The sequence below is a fragment of the Anser brachyrhynchus genome (assembly GCF_964034855.1).
Source record: "Anser brachyrhynchus genome assembly, chromosome: Z".
NCBI classification, from domain to species: Eukaryota; Metazoa; Chordata; class Aves; order Anseriformes; family Anatidae; genus Anser; species Anser brachyrhynchus.
In genome coordinates this window covers 31793052-31816468 of record NC_137697.1, presented here as the reverse complement: position 1 = coordinate 31816468, position 23417 = coordinate 31793052, and the positions used below count along the sequence as shown (strand labels likewise).

The 23417-nt window shown below is 41.7% G+C and overlaps 2 protein-coding genes across 2 annotated transcripts in view; one reads left to right on the top strand and one right to left on the bottom strand.

Moving 5' to 3' along the window:
• Positions 1-3371: 3371 nt before the first annotated feature.
• On the top strand, positions 3372-4721 carry SAXO1 (stabilizer of axonemal microtubules 1). Its single transcript, XM_080574504.1, has one exon. It carries the CDS (start codon positions 3558-3560, stop codon positions 4467-4469), a length of 912 nt encoding a protein of 303 aa, XP_080430630.1. The 5' UTR covers positions 3372-3557; the 3' UTR covers positions 4470-4721.
• An 8434-nt stretch (positions 4722-13155) lies between these two features.
• Positions 13156-23417, bottom strand: part of LOC308185858 (ADAMTS-like protein 1) — a 203742-nt gene continuing 193480 nt past the window's right edge. Inside the window, exons 26-29 of the mRNA XM_080574482.1 lie at positions 21303-21510; positions 18186-18295; positions 16902-17122; positions 13156-15869 (exon numbers count right to left, since the gene is read on the bottom strand). Of these exons, the coding sequence (XP_080430608.1) occupies positions 15763-15869; positions 16902-17122; positions 18186-18295; positions 21303-21510 (646 nt within the window). The 3' untranslated portion in view covers positions 13156-15762. The remainder of the gene's footprint in view (positions 15870-16901; positions 17123-18185; positions 18296-21302; positions 21511-23417) is intronic.

Sequence of the window (23417 nt, the reverse complement as noted above, 5' to 3'; positions counted from 1 at the left end):
CAATATTTTTTAATGTCTTATTTTTATTGTGCTTTACAAATACAAAAACTTTTGATTGGTGCTGGCATTTAGATTTGTCCCATTGTACAGAAACAAATTTTTCTTAAAACTCAAAATGATAAAGGAAGTAAGGAAACAAAAGGTATGTGAACGCAGTGTTAATGAAATGCCTGCAAGTTGGACTTAAATACAGCTGCGTATTTGCAATGGCAGGAACTGGAATTTTTACATTAAGGATACAGGAAATACTGTCCATTTAGAATGACTTGCCTGGTGAAGACTATGACCCACAGTGCGAAATACCCACATATACACAATTTTGAACACTTTGTTTTGCATAGGCTATGTAGCCAGATGGTATTCATTGGGATAACCTCACTGTGTACAACAACGGAAGGTTGCTTTGCACAAGCAGAGGATCTTTCCTTCTGTATTTATATATCCGTAACTACTCTGTATCTGAACCAGATGTATATCTTTGTCTTTTATCAATATTTAGGTCAATACCTTAACTGTTACTCCAGAACTCTAATAAAATGTAGCATATATACATTTGGTTATAATTTGCAGTATTTCAGAGAACACTGCAAATAGAAATCTTCATCCAAACCACCTGAAAGATCAAGTTGCATACTGAATTTGTTCAATTTTAAAGGCCCAGGTTCACAAAAAGAGTTTTCATTGTGCTATTCTCCAAGCACTCCGATGTTTTACTTATCAACACTCCAAGTATGAAATTTTGTAACATGCTATTCCATTAATTATTGTAATTCAAATATTTAAGCAGCATATAAAACACGTACAAGTGCTGCTTTGTTATTAAACTGCCTTTCCTACTGTATTGTCCTATTTGTTCCCACTACACGCACCACAGGTCAAATAACATTGTAGGTTTAAGATGCTGATATTGCATATCACAATTAATGTCAGATGACTTTGCAACTTGAGGTTTCAAGATTCTTATTTATTCTCAGCTACACACATGGCTGTTTCTATTCATTTGCAGGTATGTAATCTAATTTTAGTGTTGTCTCACTTGTAGTGGGATGTGTGTAACCCTCCAATAACATATGGTTCATATCCTCTACTCCCTCCTGTACCCCCTAATGTTTTCAAGATTGTGCTACAAGGGAAACTATTAATATCTATGGGAGAAGAATTAGAGTTACAATAAAATTGTAACATATTTTGAAGGAGTAGTAGCACTGCTGGCTTACACTAAGTAACATAAATTCATAATGCCTATGAGGTCTCTGACTGTGTAGAGCTTATAAATTTTTAAAATCGAAGACAGATGGGCTAGCTTGTCATATTTTGAATATTTTGCAAAAGCTGTGCTTACATCCAAAACACACTGTATATTTTGCAGCAAGGATGATGGGGGAACCTAAAAGGATTTTGGTAGCTCTTGACTGGCACCTGAACTGTCAGATCTCTGAACCAGCCCTTGTGCAGAGATGGGCCAAGTCTCATCAGCAGTCATTTTTTATCAGTGTATTAATACATCCCCTGTAATGTCACACGTTTGTATATGCTCTTGGTTCACCCTGCTGGACCATCTCTCCAGGACAATGATATGCCCTGGGCAGAGGCTCCAGGTGAGGACCCCACCAGCGGGGCAGTGCCTGGATGTCTCTTATTGCCCCAGCAGAAACATGAGCTTGAACACTCCTTGGGCTAGCAGAGCATGTGGCCTGGACTTCAGTGGCACCAACAGCAGCAGATGAGTATCTATGCTGGCACACACCACCATGTTCATAGCTCTCTGAACTAATTAGCTGCATGAGAGCAGCCCTGCACCCAAGCGCACACGTTTCCATTGGACCAGGCCTTTTCCTGTGGACTCAAATGCCTGTCTCCAACAGACTGGGGAGACTTTCCATGGGCTTCCGTGGGGGAAGGATTTTGGATGTGGCATGCAGGAAATCCCCTGGGCTGCAGGCCTCGTCTCCCTTTATGCTGCCTTGCACAGGCATCCCTGCAGCCGTGTGTGCCCCGCAGTGGGGCCAGGCTGCTGGCTGGGAGCAGCACGGTGCCTGTGGCTGCTCCTTGCTCTCCTGTGGCAAAGCAGAGCAGCTTGATTTAAACCAGAAGGACTTTAAATAGACATCTAATTGGGGGAAAAAAAAAAAAAAAGACTTTGTTTTTGGTAAACTTCACATTGTAATGAACACATCCTTTGTGTAATTGTGTTTGTGCAGTACTGTGGCTGCTGCTATTCAGGAGGAATAACTCTGTTTGGATTGGAGAGTTTGAATATCCTGATACCTAATTGCATCATTTACTCTCTAGTACTTTGAAATCCAGACTTCCTTCCTGTGCAGAGTCAGCTGGAAGCTTATTTGCCTTATGACTCTCAATGTGGTTTGAAAGGAGGGAAAACTGGGGAAAAATAAAAAAATAAAAAAGGAGACTTGGGTTAGCTCCAAGACTATTTCATTTCAACTTCCTACCAGTAACCATAATGCTCCCTAGGGGAAGTTGCACAAGATTACTAGGAAGGAAAAAAGAAGGGCTTGTGGCTGCTGCACGGGTCTGAAAGCTAGGCAGCTTTGCAATAGATTTCTAGTGTGAATGGGTGCAAATCTTTTAAGTCTCACTGCCTCGCTCTGCTTGGTATCCTGATCAAGAAGGAAGATACTGGTGTCCCTAAAACATCTCCTAGAAATTTTCTTAGTCGTGAATTTAGATAGCAAGATTTCTAGAGTAGGAACCCTCTCTGTGATATGACACAATCCTTCAGATCAGTGCAGATGTGGCCTGCAAATTCTAGCAGTTTTGCTAGTAACAAAGAATTGGAGGTGGAGAGATAAGCTCCTTCTTGGTTCCTGCTTGTATTGAGAGCAGGAGTGCCATACAGAGAGAGGCCAAGAGCAGAGGAACTTCCACACAGCACACTTGCTGACACCAAGATCAGCTGCAAAACTCTGAACTCAGACAACAGCAGGGAGCATCACATCTGTGCATTTAAGAAATCAGGTCATCCTCAGATGAGAAGGTGCGAAGAAGACAGCTCTGCAGCTTGGCCTTCAGGGTGGAGTGGTGGACATCTGGTTTTCCTTGATCCGGTGATACTGGGTGGGACAACTCTATGGCCTCCTGCAGGCAAAGGCATAACCTGCCTGTGCTCTGGACCAGCCACAACATAGCTGCAGAAAGTTAAAGGAAAGCGTTCAAAGCCCTTGCCATGATACTCCATGTTTGTGATTTCAGGTTGACTGAGCATGAGGACAGCACTCACCAAGTTACCTGCAGAAAATGTTTCTGCAAGACTTAGAACATTATCTGATTTTCTGAGATTGCATTTCACAACTCTGTAGGCAGGGGGTGGGCACAGCATTATTTTCGTGAAACTTGTTGTCTCCTCTGTGTAGATGCTATATATTTCCAGGGGTTAGCACACTGTTGTACAATGTTTTCTACTGTGACTCTTTCAATAGTTTCCAACAGGATTTGTCAACGTTACACCATCAAATACTTGTTATAGTTGAACACTTAGATAGGATTCCTCTTACATTTCAGATGACTATGTGCTGTGGAACGAACCAAAGACAGAGATGATCAGACCAGATGGTGGGTATCACCCACCAGAAGAAAAATTTGACCACAGAACTGTTGTCCAAGACGACTATCTCTACAGGGGACCGGTTGCCACTCAAAGCTGCAAACCTCTGAATCTGAATCAGAAAAGCAAGGATCCCTTTGAGAATATGACAAATTACAGAGTGAATTATGTGCCACACCCTCTGGAGAAACGTTACATCCATCAGTATGAGAAATACAAGCCCAGTGAGGTCCCATTTAATGGTCTCACTACTCACAAAGTTTCTTACAAGGGGGTGCCTGCTAAGCCAGCCAAGCTGGCAAAGCCATACCAGCCAAAGCCTCTCCATGATTGTCCATTTTCCTCTACAACTGAGTTTCAGGAAAAATACCAAGCTTGGCCACTTCATCCTATATTCACCAAAAAAAACGTTGAATATATACCTCCGGTAGAGAAAATGGACCTTCGAACTACTACTCAGTTACACTACAAGCACCTAAATGGCAAGCCAGCCAAGATGTGCCGATCTCTGGCCCAGCTTAAGAAAAACACTGGGCCATTTGATAGCTCTTCTACAATGAAGGAAGACTATAAGTCCTGGGCGTGCAAGAGAGTAAAGCCTATCACTCATGCCCCAGAGCTGACTTTTCCAGATGAACCAATGGATTGCTTGAGCACCTTTCGGACCCATTATCTGCCTCATCCTCTCACAATTACGAAGAGCTACAAACCTGCCTGGTCAGGCCCTAGGCCTCACACTCTGCTAGATGCAAAAACCATCTACGCTACCAGCTACACACCAAAGGGCATTGTTAAATGCTTGGCTTCTTACAAAGACCCACCGGGATACATCTTTGAGGGAACCAATGCTGATGGTCACAAACTCTATATCCCTGCTTCTGACGGTGAATGCTTGAAAGGTTGACACTGAAGAAAAGAGACTGGAAGCAGCCTTCTTGGGAACGGATTCAAAGAGCAGGGCCTCAGTGAGCTAAAAATGACAGCTTGATTTTTTTGGTAACCTTCTTTAAAACCAATCATTGATTTTATATTTGGAAAAAATTTAAAATTAATACCCAAATATTGGCTTTTTCTGGACCAATTGTATAAATAAAAAACATAAGACCCAAGGACAAGACGTTTGAATCCTTGTTTCTCTATATTTTTATTTTCTTGCTCCCACCTACCTTCTGCTCTTTAATTGAGAGAGATAACCCTCTCATGAGATACTAAGAGAGAGATCTCACAGTGGTATATGCTGTTTTAACACGGGTTCAGCCACTTCCATGACGACAGCGGTATAACCACCTCTTCAGCTTAATTACATGCTGTGGACTCACAGCTGAAAATAACACCTGGACAACAGGGTCTGAGACCTGGCTGTGTTCTTCACTTCCATCAAAAAGACATAATGCCAGGTACAACTATCAGATAAAGATTACAGGAGGTGGCACCTTCATTGTGTCACCATGCTGCCGAGAGCTAGGCTATCGGATATGAGGTTGTCATTCCAAAGACACCACTTTAGCCTACGACTTGCAAGGTAGCCTGGCTCAGTCTTAGAATAGGAGAGGTGTCAGGAGCTCTTTGCTGAAGGATGCAGTGAGGGTGCCGTGAGTGTAACTGGAATAAAATTGCCATATGTTGTTAGCGTTCAGCCAGCAGCTGCAGTTGTATTACCTTTTGGAGAAGGTCAAGGTTAAACTCCTGATCAGAAATTTTCCTTTTCCACATCCCCGGTGCTGTTCTCTAGGCTTACAAATGTTACATTAGCAGTATGAATCTTACTGGTTTTAGTGCAATCTACCTTCCTAAATCTTTTTCCCTCTTACTCCAGCCAGCTGTGGCTGTATTCTGAGTCATTAGCTCAAGAGCTAGGGAAAATTGTTGCATGCTGGAGAAAAGGCACGTCTTTTGCCACTCAAAGAGTTTGTATTTAGAGAGGAATGGAAGACAGTTTTCTGTATAAATGTATTTTAAAACTTCTGAAAAGCTTTGAAACCCTTTGGGATATAAGTCTTCCATAAAAGCTTGCAAGCTAAAGCCAAACAAATTCCATCTAGGAATGTGAATGTTTAACCCTGAGGGTGGGAAGCCACTGGAGCAATTACCCAGGAGACACAGTGGTTCTGCATCACCTGAAGTCTTTAAATCAGTCCTGGAGGCTTTTTCTAAATATATGCGCTAGTTCAATGAAAACTTGTGGGATTGCAACAAGGGCAACTAGGCACATCTCTGCCAGTTACACTATAAAAAGGGGCCAAACTACATAGTCACTGATAGAGAAACACGGCCTTCAGAAACTCAGGATTCTGAAAAAATATTCACTCACCTGTACTGAGGTCATTACCTAGGGTATGTTCCATATTTCTTTCAGCTTCTGCTGCCTTGGCAGCTGCCTTGAACCTTTCTGTCTTTAATGTAAGGCTTTGACAGGAAAATATTTTGTCTTCCCTATCTCTCTTTATTCACTAATTTTTCTGATTTCATTCATCAACCTGAATTCTGTCTGTTCTGAAACAAAGTTTATCCAAAAGAAACAGATAGGCCTGTGACTGCAAAAGAGATTGATATTTTATGCCTGAAAGCTCCTTGACTGTTCTTTCAACTCCTTGATTTGAGACTGGCAGTGAATGAAGAGCTAGGAGAGTCTTGTCTATCACAGTTCTTTCTTTTTTTTTTTTTTTTTGTTTTGTTTTGTTTTTTTTTTTCCCCTGGGTGGAAGCTAATCTTATCAAAATGAACAGAAATGTAATATGTTACTTAGCATCAGTAAGGAATTTGAACCATAATAACAGAAGTCTTGATTTTGCAAATAGTGCACCAGTTCCCTGCAGTGTCAAGTAGACAGGACTGATTTAATTCCAAGACTTCCCTGGTATGTGAACACACACTTTTTTTTTTTTTTTTCTGACTTGTAGCTGAAGTGTATAAGAAACTTATTAAAACCATCATGTGATAACACTGAGGAACAAACCGAGTTCGCTTGAGTGATGAAAGATGTGGTTCCACAGAAATTAAAGCTGATTAAAGGTTGGGCTGCTACAGTTTCACGTCCAGTTGCATATTTCCCCTGCTCTCTCTTATTCTCGCAACATTAGCACTGTCTGAGTGCATGACCAGGAGATCGTCCTGGCTGAGAGCAAGCCAGTGTTTTAATGGGGTTAAGACTTATTTAATTAATTTTCCTGAACCAATGCATCACACAGTTGCACAATTACCAGTGTTGGTGCAGGAGGTCGGTGCAGGAAGAAATACCTGGCTCTGGGAGGCCAGGCTTAGCTTGGATGTACTGGCTATGGAAGTACACCATCATGCATTTATAACCTCTGAGAAGGACTTCACCCAGTGCTATACAGATTGCCAGAGGCAGAACGTGAGTTGTCAGTGTCCCATACATTTCAGAATTATGAAGAAAGTGCCAAAAGATAAATGATATGCTTCAGCAAGGACTGAGGATGTTCATAGCACGGAGAAAAACAATATTGATCGTGGGCGTGGTACTCCAGAGACAGGAGGCAGCTGGTCTTAATGTGTTTCCATTGTGAAAGGAAAAAAATGACCTTCCTGAGGCATGGAAAGAACTTCCCTGAGGGAGCCATGCTGTCTAAGCTGGAAAGAGCCATTTGGGCAGAGAACTTCGGGGCTGGCTCACTGCGATGGGAAACTTCCACAGAGAATTTTCTGAGGTACCACCAGCAGACTTTGCTTTTGGCTGATCCTGTTACAAATCCCACTTTCTCCCCATTCTCTGCCTCTTTCCCACACAGGAAACAGTAATTTGATGGCTTATGCTGTTCTCCTCGTTTTTGAGGGGAACTGCTGCTTTGGAGCAACCTGATTTTCACTACTTCATCTGGCTGCGTATCTGCCCCACAGATGTTTTAGCCTGCATTCAGCACGGAAGGAAAAGGGTAACTATTAGAGAGGCAACAGTGTGTTTGGCTTTATATTCCTGGCTTTCTCCAGCTCACCAGTGCTGTGTTTGCTGGCTTGGAGAGCTGTCCTCAGCAAGGCACCAGGGGAGGGCCTGAAGAGCAAGGCCAAACGCCACCCCGTTGGCTTGAGGGTGCTGCTTTGCCCGGCCTGCAGGCCCATGCTCTGCTTTGCTCCCTGCTGAAGAAGAAAAGTGCCCGTGGGATCCTGCCAGTGCACAGCTGTATTTCATTTACTGGGATTTGTAGGTAGTGGGTTAACAGTGAGATATTTCTTTTTTTTTTCTTTTTTTTTCTTTTTTTTTTTTTTCTTGGTAATAAAATCACTAGATTGTATGCTATTAGTTGAAAAATGACTCCATCAGTGTTTCAGGAGGTGAAGTGTTTTAACAAGCATCCACCAACCTCATGGACTATTTATTTAAACCAATAATTTATGCTTAAAAAACCAAACCAAACCAAACCAAACCAACCAACCAACCAAACAAAGAAACCCAGCCTGTTGAAAAGGGGGGGGAACTCTCCATGCTGCCCAACTCAAATTACTTCTCAGCCCAACAATTAAACATTTCCTTAGAAGAAAAGAAACCTGCCCTGATCCTCACTTGGAGAGCTGGCTGTTCACAGCCTGTCTGGTGTGATCTTTCTGGTTCAAGTTTTATTTTTGTGCTTTGCCCTGGGGAGTTTGTAAACAAAGTAGGCTCAGACCTCATGTGAGACCTAGAAGCAGCCGACTACTTTATAGTGTTAAAGAGGGTAGTAGCAGGGAGTGGTTTCCCATGCCCATGTCATCCTAAGCATGTGTGCATAACTAAGTGCTTACCGTGCAGTTGCTCACATCCTGCCCCTGCTTAAGCAAACAGTATTTATATGTAGCCAGAGCACAACCCTCCAGTACCCCCTTCCCTTTTAGCCACATAAAACTGTGTACTTTTTTATTTATGTCTACACAAATCTAAATCTTTTCTTTGCGATGGGCTTAGAGGCTTAAGGAAAATTCTAGTTTTTCCTTTTTTCCCCCTCTCCTCAGAGGCAAGCAGAGTGTTAGGAGGAAGAATAGGGAACTGCAGTGTGAACAAGAGGTAGACAGTGTGTTTATAGTTCTGGTTTGCAAGCACAAACCAAAGTCATCTTGGTTTGCACAAACCTAGTTGTCACAGTTTCATAGACCTTATACTGTGCTCAAGCCAGCTGAACCACCTCCCTGCTCCTCCCTGGTTGCAGAGCACTTGCCCTGCCAGCACAGAAGAGTCTCCTGCCTGGGCTCTCTGCAGTCCTAACCATGCCACTGCCCCCTGGTATCCCCAGGGACTGATCCTGATGCCTGGTCTTTTGGCTGCTACATGGGAATTTGTGTGCCAGGGGAATTGTGGAAGCGCTCTTCTGGAGAAGAACAGGCATTGTGTGGTACTGGGGCTGCTTCTGTTATGTGAACTTTGTGTTGATGCTGCAGTACCTGCACTGACATCCTGTGCTGATGAGCCTGGCCATTAGGAGCATGATGTCTGACTTCCTCAAGAGCTGTTTGTCTCGCTGACAGAGGCAGACATTTTGAAAGGAGTGTGGACCATGATAGGACGGAACTTCTCCTTGCAAAGAAGTGACATTTAGTCATTAAATCAGAGCCTCAGAATTGCTCATTTGTCAGGGCCAAAGAGCTGCAAAGCTCTTTGGAGCTATGTAAGCAGGTAAGGGGGCAGCAGTGGCCACAGGCTCTTGTCACTGGCAAAGTGAGGTGCCAAGGAGAAATGGATGTGTGATGGGTGACACAATGCTGCGTTGATCCTTCCCATCTGCCGCGCTTCATGGACTGATCAACAGTGTGATTCAGAGCAGCCAGCAGGCAGAATAACTTGCATGTGGTACAGATTGATAGAGACTCAGAGGGAGGCATTAAAGGCATTTCCATGCAATCCCCTGTTTCTCTGTGGAAGCAGTCTGTGCAGGTCTCCTTGCATGTGCTCATCAGTCACAGTGCCAAAAGCAGGCACCAGTGCAAAGCTGGAAAGTGTGAAAGGTGAAGCAGCTCCAGTGAGTTTCCTGCAATAAAAATGAAATGAAGTGCACTGGCAGGACTCTCATGTGAATGAATTGCATCTGATTGTTTTTGTGGCTATATTTGGTGGTATTGGAAGCAAATATTTCAACTTTCAAACTTTTATTTATTACTTTACACTGTCAGATACTTTCCACATCAGTGAGAGGACATATGCTTTGTCATCATTTCTAGCAATAGTACTTACAAGCTGATTGTTTGCCTGTGGTATTTTGGATTTTTTTTTTTTAATTGATGAGAAAACATTTTATGCTGTGTTAGCCTTGTTTCTCCATGCATAAAACCTCCTTAAGAGCATGAGCTGGTGCACAAGCCCAGATCAGTGAGGAGCCACTGCTGATGGTCTGTTTAAAGTACATTTCATGAGTTTGTGCTCAATTTTGTCTTTTTTTTTTTTTTTTCATTTGAAAAAAAATCTTTTCCAGATGGACCCTGCTGTGATACTTCTCTAACACTAAGGCACTTGTGTTCCAGTGCTCTCACTACTCTCAGCCCTGCTGCCTCTGGCATCCAGAATGAATTGGATGGCTTAGTACAGGCTGTTCCAGATTTCGTAACCATACTGGCCAAAGAGAATGGCTAGACTCTGTGGTTTCATTAAATTTCTAGTCTCAGTCTTCATCAGTAATAACTGAAGGAAAGATAAGGCTGAGCACCACATTTGCTTCTCAGAGCGACAGAAGCAGAATAAAATTTATTGTTGTGTTGATGTCTCCATGAATGGGATTGAGAATGGGAGCAACTCTATTGTATCTCAGTGAAAAAGCAGGGGAAGGCTGAAACATATAATGAGAAGATGCTGTAGCTTTGCTTTTTCCCTTATAAGTTGGGGTAAATAACATTTTAGGTTGCATATTATCAAACTTCATATCAAAATATATATTAAAAAAGTAAGAACCTTACAGCAAAATGTGATGAAAATAAATAGGTATGTGTCTAGGTTTTAGATTTGATTTTGATCAACTGGAAACAGTTGGGTGGAGATGGTGAAAAGCAATGAGGTGGAAAATAATGATAAACCAAGATGCTTTTAGTGTGAGAAATATGTAAGATCAATAGAAAAAGTATATCCAATTGTCTCCTCCCTCATTCTTTTGCCAATGAAAGTATTAGACATTGTTTTAGTATCCACAAATAAAAACTGAGACACTTAATGCATAAGACCATTGGTATATTTACATATACTTTTAAACAAGAGGGTGAAGAAAAAGGTTAAATTGATGATTTCCATACTGTGTTCTGCAGCTGTTATGTAGGGCCATAGTAAGCATAAGCAATTCTGAGCTTTCCATCTGTATACATTGGCAGTGTGTGTGAAAATCTGACATTCAAAATAGTTTGAAAGCTTGCATGTTAAAAATCAGATACCTGAATGAATAAAGTTAATTTTATATGAACTAGCTGAAATAATTAGTGACTCACTGACAGTTATCATTAAGAACTTGGGAGGACTTTAATGGTCTTGAAAATCTGGAAGAGAGTTAGCACTTGGTTCACCTTTGTCTACAAACTGAGGTGTCGGATTACATTGACAAAGAATTAATAAAATTTGTTTATGAGTCAGTCTTTGGGCACAAAACAGATAAGGTGATCGTTACCTTTTCGTTTAATAGGATAACTTGCAAGGAGGGTCAGAAGAAAGCAGTAGATACACCTTGGTAATAATGTTGACACTGTCACACGCATCATTCTTAAAGCACGCCGTCATCCACTAGACTGTATTTCATTAGCCAAATTGGTGCAGTAGGGGTCAGAAAACCTGTCTCTAAAAAGCTGCAGCAGCTGTTTCAGATGTTGATGTCACAGAGGCCACTATACTTCCTCTACTATTTCCAGTACTTTAAAGCTGGAAGAAAGACCATACTGAAGAACTCTGTGGGTTACACCGGGCTGGTGATCTAACAGTACTTCCAATGGCAAAGATCGGGATTCAAGTCTTGCTAATGTTGATAGACTGGATAAGAGATCCAATGCCTACTACAGAGGAGTGCAAATTCCAGGCACCAGATGGAGAAAAGCAACATGCAGTACAAGAAACGATGTATGTCTTGTTAGCAGCTATACTGGACTATGAAGTGACTGAGCCAAATGTGAAGCAGGAGTAGTCTTGATCTGAAGTGTGGCTGCAAAACATTCAAGACTGTTTTCCAGCTATTGGAGTATGTGCCCAAGTACCATAACCCAAAATGAGAGAGGGTGCAGATAAACTAAACAGATTGGACGGGAAGACTAGAGTCAGATTTTGGAGAGAAGCTGGCAAAATGAGTTCATATAGACCACAAGATGGAAGAGGAAGTATTGGCCAGGTGTGAAAGAAAGGATCTTTTGATAGGTAGAAGTCAGCTAAAAAGAGCAACGAACAAGTGTTAATTGTACCTACAGAGATGTTAGCTTAAAAACAACAACAAAAAACAACCCAATACCTTAATTTACAGTGCATATGATTACAGCCATATAGTAGGAAAAAAAAAATCCAGCTAATGAAAGCTTATGGTTTCTATGGCTTTAAAGGCATGCACGTAGACATACATGTCTGGAGTAGCTTAGTTGTGCTTACCTTGCCACAGAACAGGGGCCTGGAATGGGTCTCCTGTTGAGAACCTTTCAGCACTGCATTTGTCTGCTTGTTGCACAACTGTTTTTCTTTCTCAGCGAAAATTAGTAGGGAGAAAACTGGAAGCTTGCTTTGAAGGTTTTGAAGGCTTTTTGACTTGACTGGTAACTAAAGCCATATGCATAAAAAAAAGAATAATTATTCTCTGGAGAACCTAAGTTGGTCTGCTGTTTGTTTTATTATCAACGCCAGGTTTTATATTTGTTTTACTCAAAATGAATGACTGAATTCCCATTACCTTCAGTACTGTCGCTTGGAAGTCCTAGGGATTGTCTTTGGCCTGCGTCTGTGTGTGCATGTGCTTATATGAGGTATTATTTACCTGCAGTGTAAGGGTCTAAAAAGTGGTGGAAGGAACACCATACTGGGGAAACTGTCAGTAAATGAGAGCAAAATCACCACTCCCTTTTAGAAGAGGCATTATAACATTTGTTTGAAAAGGGGCAACAGCAGAACCAGCTTCGCTTTCAAAACCTGATTTTGTCTTTGTTAAGAGAAATAGTTTATTCATGTTTTCTTCCTTGTAATTCTGCTCATGACTAGGATTCCTTCTAACTATACACTTGATGCTTCAAGGAGTTGCAAGTTCTGTTAATGAAAGTAGTGGGGACATATAAGAAAAGACTGAATAATAGGGGTAGTATGCATTGCTTCACTCCAGGGGTTGCTGAGGAGTTATGGTTTTGAGAGTTTCTGTGTAGAAAAAAGGAATATACTTTTATGAGGCTATATACTTTCCATGAGCTTAGGACCAACAATGGCCTTATACCTCTAGAAGAACAACAGAGGCTAAAAAGAACAAAGAAAGGCGATTGAAGAGTTCAAACAGATCTCCAAGACAAGGCGCAAAATCTGAATGACTGGAGACTTTTAAAAAGAAATTAAGACAGGGTAGATTCTGTCTTGGGGAAAGAGGATGCTGGTGGATCATGTGTATTTCATGTAACAGCTGTTTGCTGCTATGGTTATACAGAATAAGGACAGAGTACTCCAAAAGCTTTGCTACTTTGATTGGCTTTTTTTTTAAGATTAATAAACAACACATCAGACAGCAGTAGTTAAGTAAGTATCCTGCATTACCTGTACAAAAAATATATATAAATACAAGTTTGCATGTTTGTTTTCTTTTTAGAAAAGGAAAGTGTTCTTTTGTAAAATATTCAGAAATCTTACTGAGATGCTGCCAAGTCACAATTCACAGAACAAACATGTGAAATTAGATTCACACTGTGCAGAGATGACACAGTGGCTCCTCCAGATCTGATCCTTTTTGTTTATCCTCAGCACGGTTACACAGCTACCATTCAACACGTGATCATCTGAATATACTTAGCTATCAAACAAATGTAAATACTTCCCCGTGCTTTTTGTTAACTACTGTACTAGAAATATCCACCACATTATTATTATTGTTATTATTGTTATTATTATTATTATTAAGGAATTGTCCTTCATTCCATGCATAACTATCATTTCACAAGTTAAAAACGCCACCCCTCCCTCATGTCATATTTTATAAAGCACTCTGTGCACAGTGAAGCAGATCCTCAATTAAATGCAAGTGAAAAATACAGTATTACCATTGATTTTAGAGGAACAAAATTCTGGGGAGATTTAAAAAAAAAACACAAATAGTTTTATCTGGACAAAATAATGTACAATTATTAATATTGCACTTTTTATACAAGAAATCCTAATAAATATACACAAAAGATATACATTTACATACATAGAAAGACATTCTTCTTTTTTTAAATAAAAAGTTACACGGAAGCTTAGCAACACTATTTCTTGAAGACCCATTTGTAGTGAGAGCATCCACTGCCAAATGTGTTTTGAAGCAACCAAACTGAAGACAGTTTAATGTCATGAATCTGACACTGACCTCAGAATTAGATTCCTGGTTTTGCTGAAAAATCCACGTTATGGAAGCTGTAACACAGCAGTACTTGAACAGCCTTTCATTAATGTACCACAAGGCCTGAGCCCCACTGGGGGTGAAGCACAGCCAAACCTTTGATTTAGAGATGGTCTCAAGTCAAAGCCTCAGATCCAGACAGCTCTCCTTTAAATTTTTATAATGCTCAAACCTCCTACTTTGCAAATCCCTTCTAATTTTAAAGCCCTATTCAGAGCAGAGCAGGAATTGCCCAGGAACAAAAAGGATGAAGCACTTCAATGGATGAATAGTCACTGCAATTGGCTAGGGAGAAAGACTCACAGACGACACATAATGTATGATGTCTGAGGCTCACTTTTTAGATCATATTTTTAGGGTGTTATACTTAGGCTTAAAAAATATTCTGCTTTGTAGCACCCATTTTGTTGTGGGAGGCAGCCAGAGAGGAGCAAATTTATTAAAATTTATTGACATTAGTCCTCTGGGACTGATGCTGAATCTATTCTGTTTCTACCGAGTAGGAACAAAGCCAAAGATATCAGAAATTTTTTCTACTACTTGACTGAAAGGCTTGGCTGTCAGAAGAGAAAATATTCATGTTAGCAGGAAAGGAAAACCCACTTCCTCAAATTTCTTACCCAAACCTCAGCTCTGAAAGAACCTGAACTCTGGGAACTAGTACTCCTATCTATTCCTATGAAGTGTTAGTAGGACGTAGTACTCGAAGCAGCTCTTGTTACCACAAATGATATTTTTCCTGCCTGTGTTATGCACAGGACAGCATTTGCAGGTTTGTGTTACAGTCTGTTAGTAGCAGATCATACTTTCTTTCCTTCTCCTAGATAATAGCTAACATCACCACCTCATCTCTGTGCTGAAGGCAACACTCCCAGTGCCAATCCTCCCTCACAAATACACCCTGGGAACATTTTCAGATGTCTTCTAGACTCACTCACATTACACAACATTGTTCAACTTTCTCAGACATGACTCCAGATCCTCAAAGATCGACAGCTATCTCCCACTGAGATCATTTGAAGGCCTGGGAGGAGAAGGAGAGAGGGGTATAGAAAGGAAAAAAGGAATCCAATCTTGGTTCTAATATTAGGTTTATAAAGCAAAATCATATGCTTATATTCCCAAACTAGTCTAAGATAAATGGTCTGTATACTTCACAGATGAATGTTTAGTTTAGTATTTTTTCTGTTTTTTTTTTTTTTGTATTCTTTTGTATTTTTTTTGCTTTGTTTTGTTTTGTTTTCTGCAAACCCTATGATCTGTCAAGCTGTTTGATTCTTTGATTCATGTTGTGGTGGTTCAATGTGATGCTAGGTTTATGTTTTGATCCGCTTTCCCATCTATCCATTGGAGTATACCCAAGTGTGTACATACATTTTGGGGCAGCCCCACTCCTCTCAGGCCCTTTGCTGGTGACATGGGATTCTTTGACTTTTTGTTTTCTAACCTTATGATTATTTTGCTGCATTCTGTCTCCCAGATTTATAGGAGGGAAAACTTGTCAGGTCCCTTTACAACAACAATTTGGTAAAAGGTTTTCATTTTCCTTTTTTTTTTTCCTTTTTTCTTTTAAAGGGAAATAAATAAATAAAATGAAAAAAAAATCCATTCCATTTATATTTTCTGTAAAAGTCCTTGCCTCGGTGAAGCAAAGGCTGTGATCCCCTTGTTCCTCCATTTTCATTGCATTTGTCTTCAAGCTTTTCCACAAGTCCCACAGCAGCGTGATTTGAACTGGGTGAGCTGGCAAAGTTTGAGTTGCTTCACTTTCTCGCAGTACCTTGTAGTGTCTCTGCACTCCACTGCCAAAGGAGAAACGAAAAGGAGAAATGGTGGTGAGGCTATGAAAGAAGGACTTTTTAACTGAGAACATTTCATAGTGTGGCCAAGAGGGAACCAAAACAGCTTTGTACTGGGAGGCCTCACAGTGAGCATGACCTTGACTTGCTGCAGATGCTGAGTGGGGACTTCATGCAGCCAAAGGCTCAAAGGAGAACATGGTGGGCAGCCATTGCTTTCAGAGCATGAGGAGAGCTTTTGGGAGAGCTTTTGAAGCTTCTCCAGCACTCCTGTGTCATCTACTGGCATTCTAGGGAAGCTCTAGAGTTTCCTAACAGCTGTTACACCGAAGATGAAGTAGTAAATTAAACTGGAAACTTCTTTAACAGAGTAGCTCAAAGGTACTTTGTCCAATCTCATGCATTTCAAAAGAGTGTGTGGGAGTGCCTCCACAGCTGACCAGATGTTGTGTTGTGCTTTTCACGTGTGCCAAAGAACACAGCCCAGGGTGGAGATGTTTAGATACTTTAACCTACATTTCAAGTTCCCTAGGACTTTGGTCCCTAGTATGATTCGGACAGGTTTTGAGGCCTGCAGCCTCCTGCTTTTGAGTTGCAGGTTGAAAACTGTCCAGTATCTCAGCCAGACCTTGTGTGCATTTTTTGATCTGATGGAGTCCCACTTTCCATATTAAGGCTGGAAAAAGGGATCATCACAGGGCAGTTATACAGCTCACTGCAATAACATCTGTGTTTTTCTTCATGTCTGTACCACTAATGGACAGTCGGGCCATTTTACATGGTTAGCAAGGGGATACAACGCAAGTCAACCCCACTGGACACCACTGCCAGCAAACTGCAATGGGCACCTTGTCCCCCATGCTGGGAAGCTGAGCTTTGGACACTGCATTTTGCATCGGTTCAGGCTGGAGGATCCCCAGGAAGCCCAGCTGTGATGCTCAGCACCACAGTTCTGGGAGATGGCTCCATATGGAGGACCCAAAGGCCTCCTCCTACCTCCTCCATCCCACTCCTCCCCTCTGCTCAGGAACGTACTGTTCTCACAGGGCGTGATGTTGCAGCGCTGCCAGTTGGCCGGCCGTGGTCTCCAGGAGCAGTAGTGCTCCAGCACAGGCTTGTTGGTGCGAATGTGCACGCAGTCCACGCGCCGGGACTGGAAGCCGTAGTTTCCGCAGGTAGCTGTACACACGGTCCACAGGCTGACCCTCCAGTGCACGCCGCAGATGTCAGTCCAGCAGTTCTGAGTGCTCAAAGGCCTACGAGCAGAAGGGAAAAGGGGCCCTGTCACTCACTGTGCTGCACGAGAAGCAAGTGAGTGCCACTCTGGGCAGCACGCACGCTCTGGGGACTGCAAGCCTTGCATGTTCCAAATATAATTTGTTCAGAGCACGGTCTGGAACAAGTCTTCGCTTGGGGCAAGCACAGGTAAGCCTCGTGCACTGAAAGGCAATCTTGTAACTACACTCAGGGACCAGACCCTCAGCTGGTTGCCAGCTGGTATAGCACAACTGGAGTTAAATGACCATTTGAACTATTTGAGGGTTTGGTCTAAATACCACTTGCCATTAAATGCCAAACCAGAGCTCCACTGAAAAGATGTAATGAAAGAAGTGGCAGCCAGTAAAACTCAGAGGTTTGTTACTTGCTGATGTCTGTAACCAGTGGGAAACAAAAACAGTTCTTAGAAACCCTCCTTTTCCCTTTAACCCTGTCTCAGAAGGGGAGAAGATTATAGAAGAACACTTGGTTCTCTTCTTTTCATCACAAGGACAATTAGAATACATGTTGTGGTGCCAAAGAGCCTCTAATAGTTTTCAGCCATAGTTAGGCTTGATTTACATGGCTAAATGTTATGGAAAATAAATATGTTTTTATAATGTCAATAGTGGAGCTTATCTGTAGGAAAAAAAAAGCTGTGGAGTCCGTTCTATCCAATGAGCATTTATGTCTAATTGAGAGATAAGGAGAATGGCAGCTTTGGGAGTTCTTTCATTACCAGCAGAACCGAGGTAACAAATGTGTCCTTGGTCTAGGAAGAGATAGCATGGCCTTTCAGTCAGGATTTGGCATGCCTAGAAGGCTATTCAGTTGTTAGATAGCTCTCTCTTTTTTTTTTTTCTTTTTTTTTTTTTCCCTCGAATGAATCAATACTGAAGTCTGGGCTTAAGCCTGCTGAGATTTATGCCACATAATTAAACAGGTTGTACCATGACCTTTTTGTTACCTATAGAAAACACGAAAAATGTCAGTTAAATCACTAGTGCATTCAAAATCTATGCAAATGACAGTGGTTTCAGTTGTAAGAGACTCCTCTCCTACCTTGGTAAGGCACTGCATTGATCAGATGACACAGAAGTCCCATCTTTGGTCTGGCAAAGTATCTGTCTGTGTTGTACAGCCAGTCGTGGTCCAATGCAAGGCCCATTACACTGTAAACACAGAGAAACACTTAATGGAGGTAAAAGGCAATGTTTCCCTTTTATAAGACTGCTGGTGAAATAAAGTGCATACTGCCATGCAGTGACTGTGAAGCTTGCAAGCACTTCCTGCAGCTCTGCACACTTTGGAGGCTGAGCACGCACTCATCTTTTGTCCAGCAGTATTAAAACTGTATTTCTGTATCTGCTCTGTAGATTTATTACCCTCTGCTCTTCAATAGTTCACTCTTAAATACATCTGTTAGGGCAAATAAAATACTCTCACATCGTTAGCCAAGATCCTATGATCCGTACAGGAAATCTCAATACATTCATTTCACTGTGCATTTTGCAGCTTGAACTATCACAATTTATGGGAAAATTGTTAATAACCAGGAACATAATGGACCAAGGACATATTCTACTACAAACAACAATTTGAAAGCATTGCAGAACAAGAAATGAAAGCTGCAAGCATGACAAACACAGCAGATCTGCAAGTTTGGTCCAAAAATGAAGTTATCCTAACCAATTCAAGTGTCTCAGCTGCACACTTGCTGTTTAACTCTTATAATCCTCTCTTTGATTAAACTGCAATTAGATATTGGTATGTAGCATGTGTTTGTGTTCTTTTAGAATTAAATCAAATGTTAGGAAGCAGATTGTTTACTAAGTATCTGGAAATTATATTCCAGAACAGACTGGGGGTTTGTTAATGTGAAGAGGGAGGAAGTTTTGGCAGGAGAGGGCTGCTCTCTCTTCCACACTTATAGTCTCCTCCACTGCTACTAGACGCTCCATTTCACACTACCATGCACTCCTCAAATAATGCTCACTTCCTGCTTCTGTTTCTTCCCTCCCTGATAATTGGAAGAGAGAAGAAAATGACTGTGCTGTTTCCCATGCTCTCAGTCAAGCCCCTTGTTGAGCAAGGTGGGTGGAAATGTCATTCATTGGAGCGTGTGGAGCACTTCTACGTTACCTGTAGGACTGGCAGTCCTCATCAGCAGCAAGCTTGAGTGACTGCTTTCAAAACATTATGTGATACATAGCACAGGTCAAATAGCCCACGAAATGCCACTAATATTAAATGGGAGGTGGAAGGGAAAGAAAAGGAATTAGTTCTGGAGGCACAGACAGGGTAAGTCATCTGTTTTTCTCTGTTCTTTGGGAAAGTTAGTCACTGCACCTAGGCAATGTGGACCTGATGGCCTCTTCAGAGTATCCCATGATACTACTCAGACAGTCATTGAGCCACAGAGCCACTGAGCCAGTGGTACATTCCTAACTGTAATCAGATAGCAAATAGTCTTCTGGCTTAGAGACTGAGCTGTATAGGCCCATGTGGGACATCATTTTTTTAAGTAGGAGAAATACTATATTATAATGCACGGAGGTCAGGTGCAACAAATGAACTCAGATCTCTTTGATCATCTTGTCTGAGTATGATGTCATGGGGAACTGGATAAACCATAATGATCTAAAAGCAAGAATGAGGTAATTTTTTTTTGAAAGGATAATCCAGTCCTTACCTGGAATTCCACAGGGACTGAAAATTGGACAGTTTGTTTCCTTCATAAAGAAAGATATTTCCTTGCTTACTCATAAATGTAATACAATAACTCACTCCTCTTTCATGAGGGAAATTTCCAAAATACACAAGAGTTTAATGAAGATGTTTTCAACTAGTGAACAAAAATAAGTTCTAGTCTCTGAAGATTTTTTTTCTAACATCATAAGAAAACTGATGAGGCACCCTGTATTGTGCATGATACTCTAAGCAAATACAGAATGCATGTGGTTATAAATAACAAAACTACTATGTTACGTTAACCTCTAACACAATGAGATAGCATTTGTCATTGTTTTTAAACTGGCTTACCACACACTGATTAGAAAAGGATGCAACGTATTTCATAGTAGCTGACTATGTCAAGACTGGTAGTTAATACTCTAGTAACTTTGTTAACCTCTCCTGACATTGTAAGAAGCCTCACTTCCTTATCTTTTATTTTTTCCTTTCAAAATGTTTATTCCACCAAAGTGATGTTAAAGTAATATTAGTATCTGCTTTAACTTTTAGAAAAATTGTTTTCCGTAATTTTAACTCTCTTGTTCATCCTGGTATGGTATACCCCTACATGAGAGTCACCACTCTGGAGATCTTTGGACTTAAAAGTTTCAAGTTTCTACCCCTAAGTCTGGACTGTCGTGGATTCATCAGCCTTCACATATGGCTCAGTCATGCTGGAATGGAGAGAAAAGGGAGGATAGTAATGACTGGTCCTAGGTTATAATTGAATGTGTATTGGCGAATATCTTTTCAGGAAATCTCAGCTCACAGGAAAAAAAAAAAAAAAAGACAAAGCAAACTCTTCTCTGGATTCCCACGATAAGGGGATTTAACTCCAAATACTAGGAACATTTGGTATTTATGGAAAGAAACTTTTTAACATCTGATCATTGTATGAAGCTGTAAGGAGAGAATTTGAAGATCTGAAAAACAGCATGAAGTAATCTGAAAATGCTTGTAGCCTCCTATTCTGCATTTCTTTGTGAAGCTAATCAAGAAGACTCGTACTTTATGAGGTTCTCAGGCAACATCAGAAACATTTTAAAACTGTGTTCTTGTACAAAACCCACCAAACCTACCATGACCATCAGTCCTGGCTCCTGACAGCCAAAACTGAGACACACTCCATGAGTGGTAAGGGCAATTGTAGATGCAGAGAATGCTATTTCCCAGACTTGTAACCTGTCATTATAATGAAGATCTGCAGATATTTCTACTGGGGACAAAAGAGGGGTCTGCAGTGGAAGTCCTGTTCACAAGCAGTTCTTCTGGGGACTGCAGGAAGCTACAGAAACCCAAGCATGCAGTGCATCAAATCTGGAGTTCAAAGAGCTGAGCAAATCAGTAGCCTTCTCGAAAGCTTGCAGACCATAGCCTCTCATCTTCTGTCAGCTCTCCCCAGCCCACACTATGAGGCTGTTTTCAGACTGCTGGCATGCTTCTTACCTGGCCCCAGGAGGAGGCCACCCACTCGACACAGGGTTGCCTGTTACAGTTCTGAGTGTCCACGGGGCGCTTGGACACCTGGACACAAGCCTCGTTCGACATCGGGACAGAGCTGCCTTTTGCTGTCAGCCGCTGACATGTCACTCGCCGCATCTGGATGCCTCCACCGCAGCTCCGTGTGCATGGAGACCATGATGTTACCATCCATCTGTCAGAGAAAGGCAAGGAAGTCAGGGAGCACATACGTGCTGTGAGCGTGCTGCCTGCGGTATCATCAGTGCCAACCAGAGTTTACGTGTTGGCCCAAAGAATGGCTTGGTTCATTTGGGCCACGACCCTGGAAAGTGCTGAGTGCCTCAGCCTCCTATAGTAGTCACTGAAAACTGCTCATAGGATGGAAGCCGGGAAAAGATTATATTTTTTATTTAAGTATCTCTCTGACAGTTCTTTGGGCCCAGAATTCATATTAGTTTTGCCCTTAAGGTTGTTTTTAAAAGCCTAGTAAATATTGCTAGCCCAGTCACAGGGGTTGGACATGGCTGCTCTCACACCACTATGCCACAGAAGCCTTAATCACAGGCAACAATAACAGCCCCAGCAGTGGGTCACAGGGCTTGATCACAGGTTACAGCCACAGGCTGCAGCCAATTTTCACTCCTCAGCAGAGAAATCTGTCCTCATAAAGCTGATAGCGTAGCTCTCAGGGCACTTCGAACTTGCTGCTGACAGAGGAACCAAGAATCTGCTGGTGCGTGTCAGGCCCTGCCTGCTCTGTTACCTCCCTGACAGCTGGGGTAATATAGTAAAGCCTGATGGTTGCTCAGGGATGGAGCTTGTAAATGGACAGCACAGGGACAAAGAACATATTTTTTCTTTCCTCTTGAGCTTGGACTGTGCATTTAACTGCTGAGGGTCTAATCCTGTATGTGCTGGGGTTTAAAACATCCAGCATAACTAATAAAAGACCTGTAACAACAAAAAATAATTGTCCAGGTCCAAACTCTTACCAAGATGGACAGTACATCTTGCCTATTTAAGGCTGATTAGGTGAAACACTCATACAGTTGGATTTGGGAAGAAGATACTGGTAGGAACAGGAAGGACACAACTGATTATTAGTTTCCTGAAGAGATTTATGGTTGTCAGCAGTTTGCTTCATTAAGTTTCAGGATACACAGCAGGAGCTGTGTGATATTGGGGGGAAAATAGTGCCTATCTCATCCCTCAATGGCAGTGTTTCTGGTTACTTTGCAAAATAGGCAATAGGTGTTCTCGAGCCTCATGGAGAGGCATCCGTTACTGCTCCTCAGTTTCTGCAGGTGATTAATTCCTGAGGTCATAGAAACAAGTATGTGAACAGACACACTCCTGACAAAGAAAACAAACACACAACTACTTTTTTTTTTATTTTCTTGCAGTTCGGTGAGGTTGAAACTGAAGTTTTTCCCATCCCTCCCTCATAAAGCTCTGCCCTGCATTTCAATCAACTTTTATTTCCAAGCATACATCTCAACAGTTTCTCAGGACCTGAGAGAGGAGTGTGGGTGGCGGTACTGTTCAGGAAAGGGATAAAAAGACATAAACCATTCCCATGGAATTTACGGCCATCACCGTAGGCAAACTGCTGTTAATGAGCACGTTTCATATTTCATCAAATCTCTTTTGGTTTCCTTCTTATGACTCAGCTGGCAACTCAGAAAATAGTTGCCTGCAAAAATGGGTAAGAATATATTAAAAAAAGGTAATTAAACAGGACCTTGCCATATACCCAAGACACAACCATAGTGGTAAATCTGGCTGGTTAGTTCTCATCAGGTTGCTTAGCACCTCTCCTTGCATCAGATTAGACTCTTTTAATATAAGTGCCAGTCCCAAATCACTGTGTTGAATGAGGGAAGTTGTACTGAATTTCTCTTGAGATCCTGACCACCTTGTGTTTGCCTACTCAAGAACACCATGTCCACAATGGACATAAGGGAGTGGAGGGAATAAAAAATACAGAAAAATACAGAAAAGCACTTACACACATCTCAGCTAAGGAGCCACTGGATTTGAGAACGGGGGCATTTTTAACATGGAGAGAGTATAACGCTAATCTGACTCTCTGGATAGACA

Excerpts from the sequence above, each read along its gene's own strand:
- SAXO1 (XM_080574504.1), top strand. The coding sequence starts at position 3,558 with ATGATCAGACCAGATGGTGGGTATCACCCACCAGAAGAAAAATTTGAC.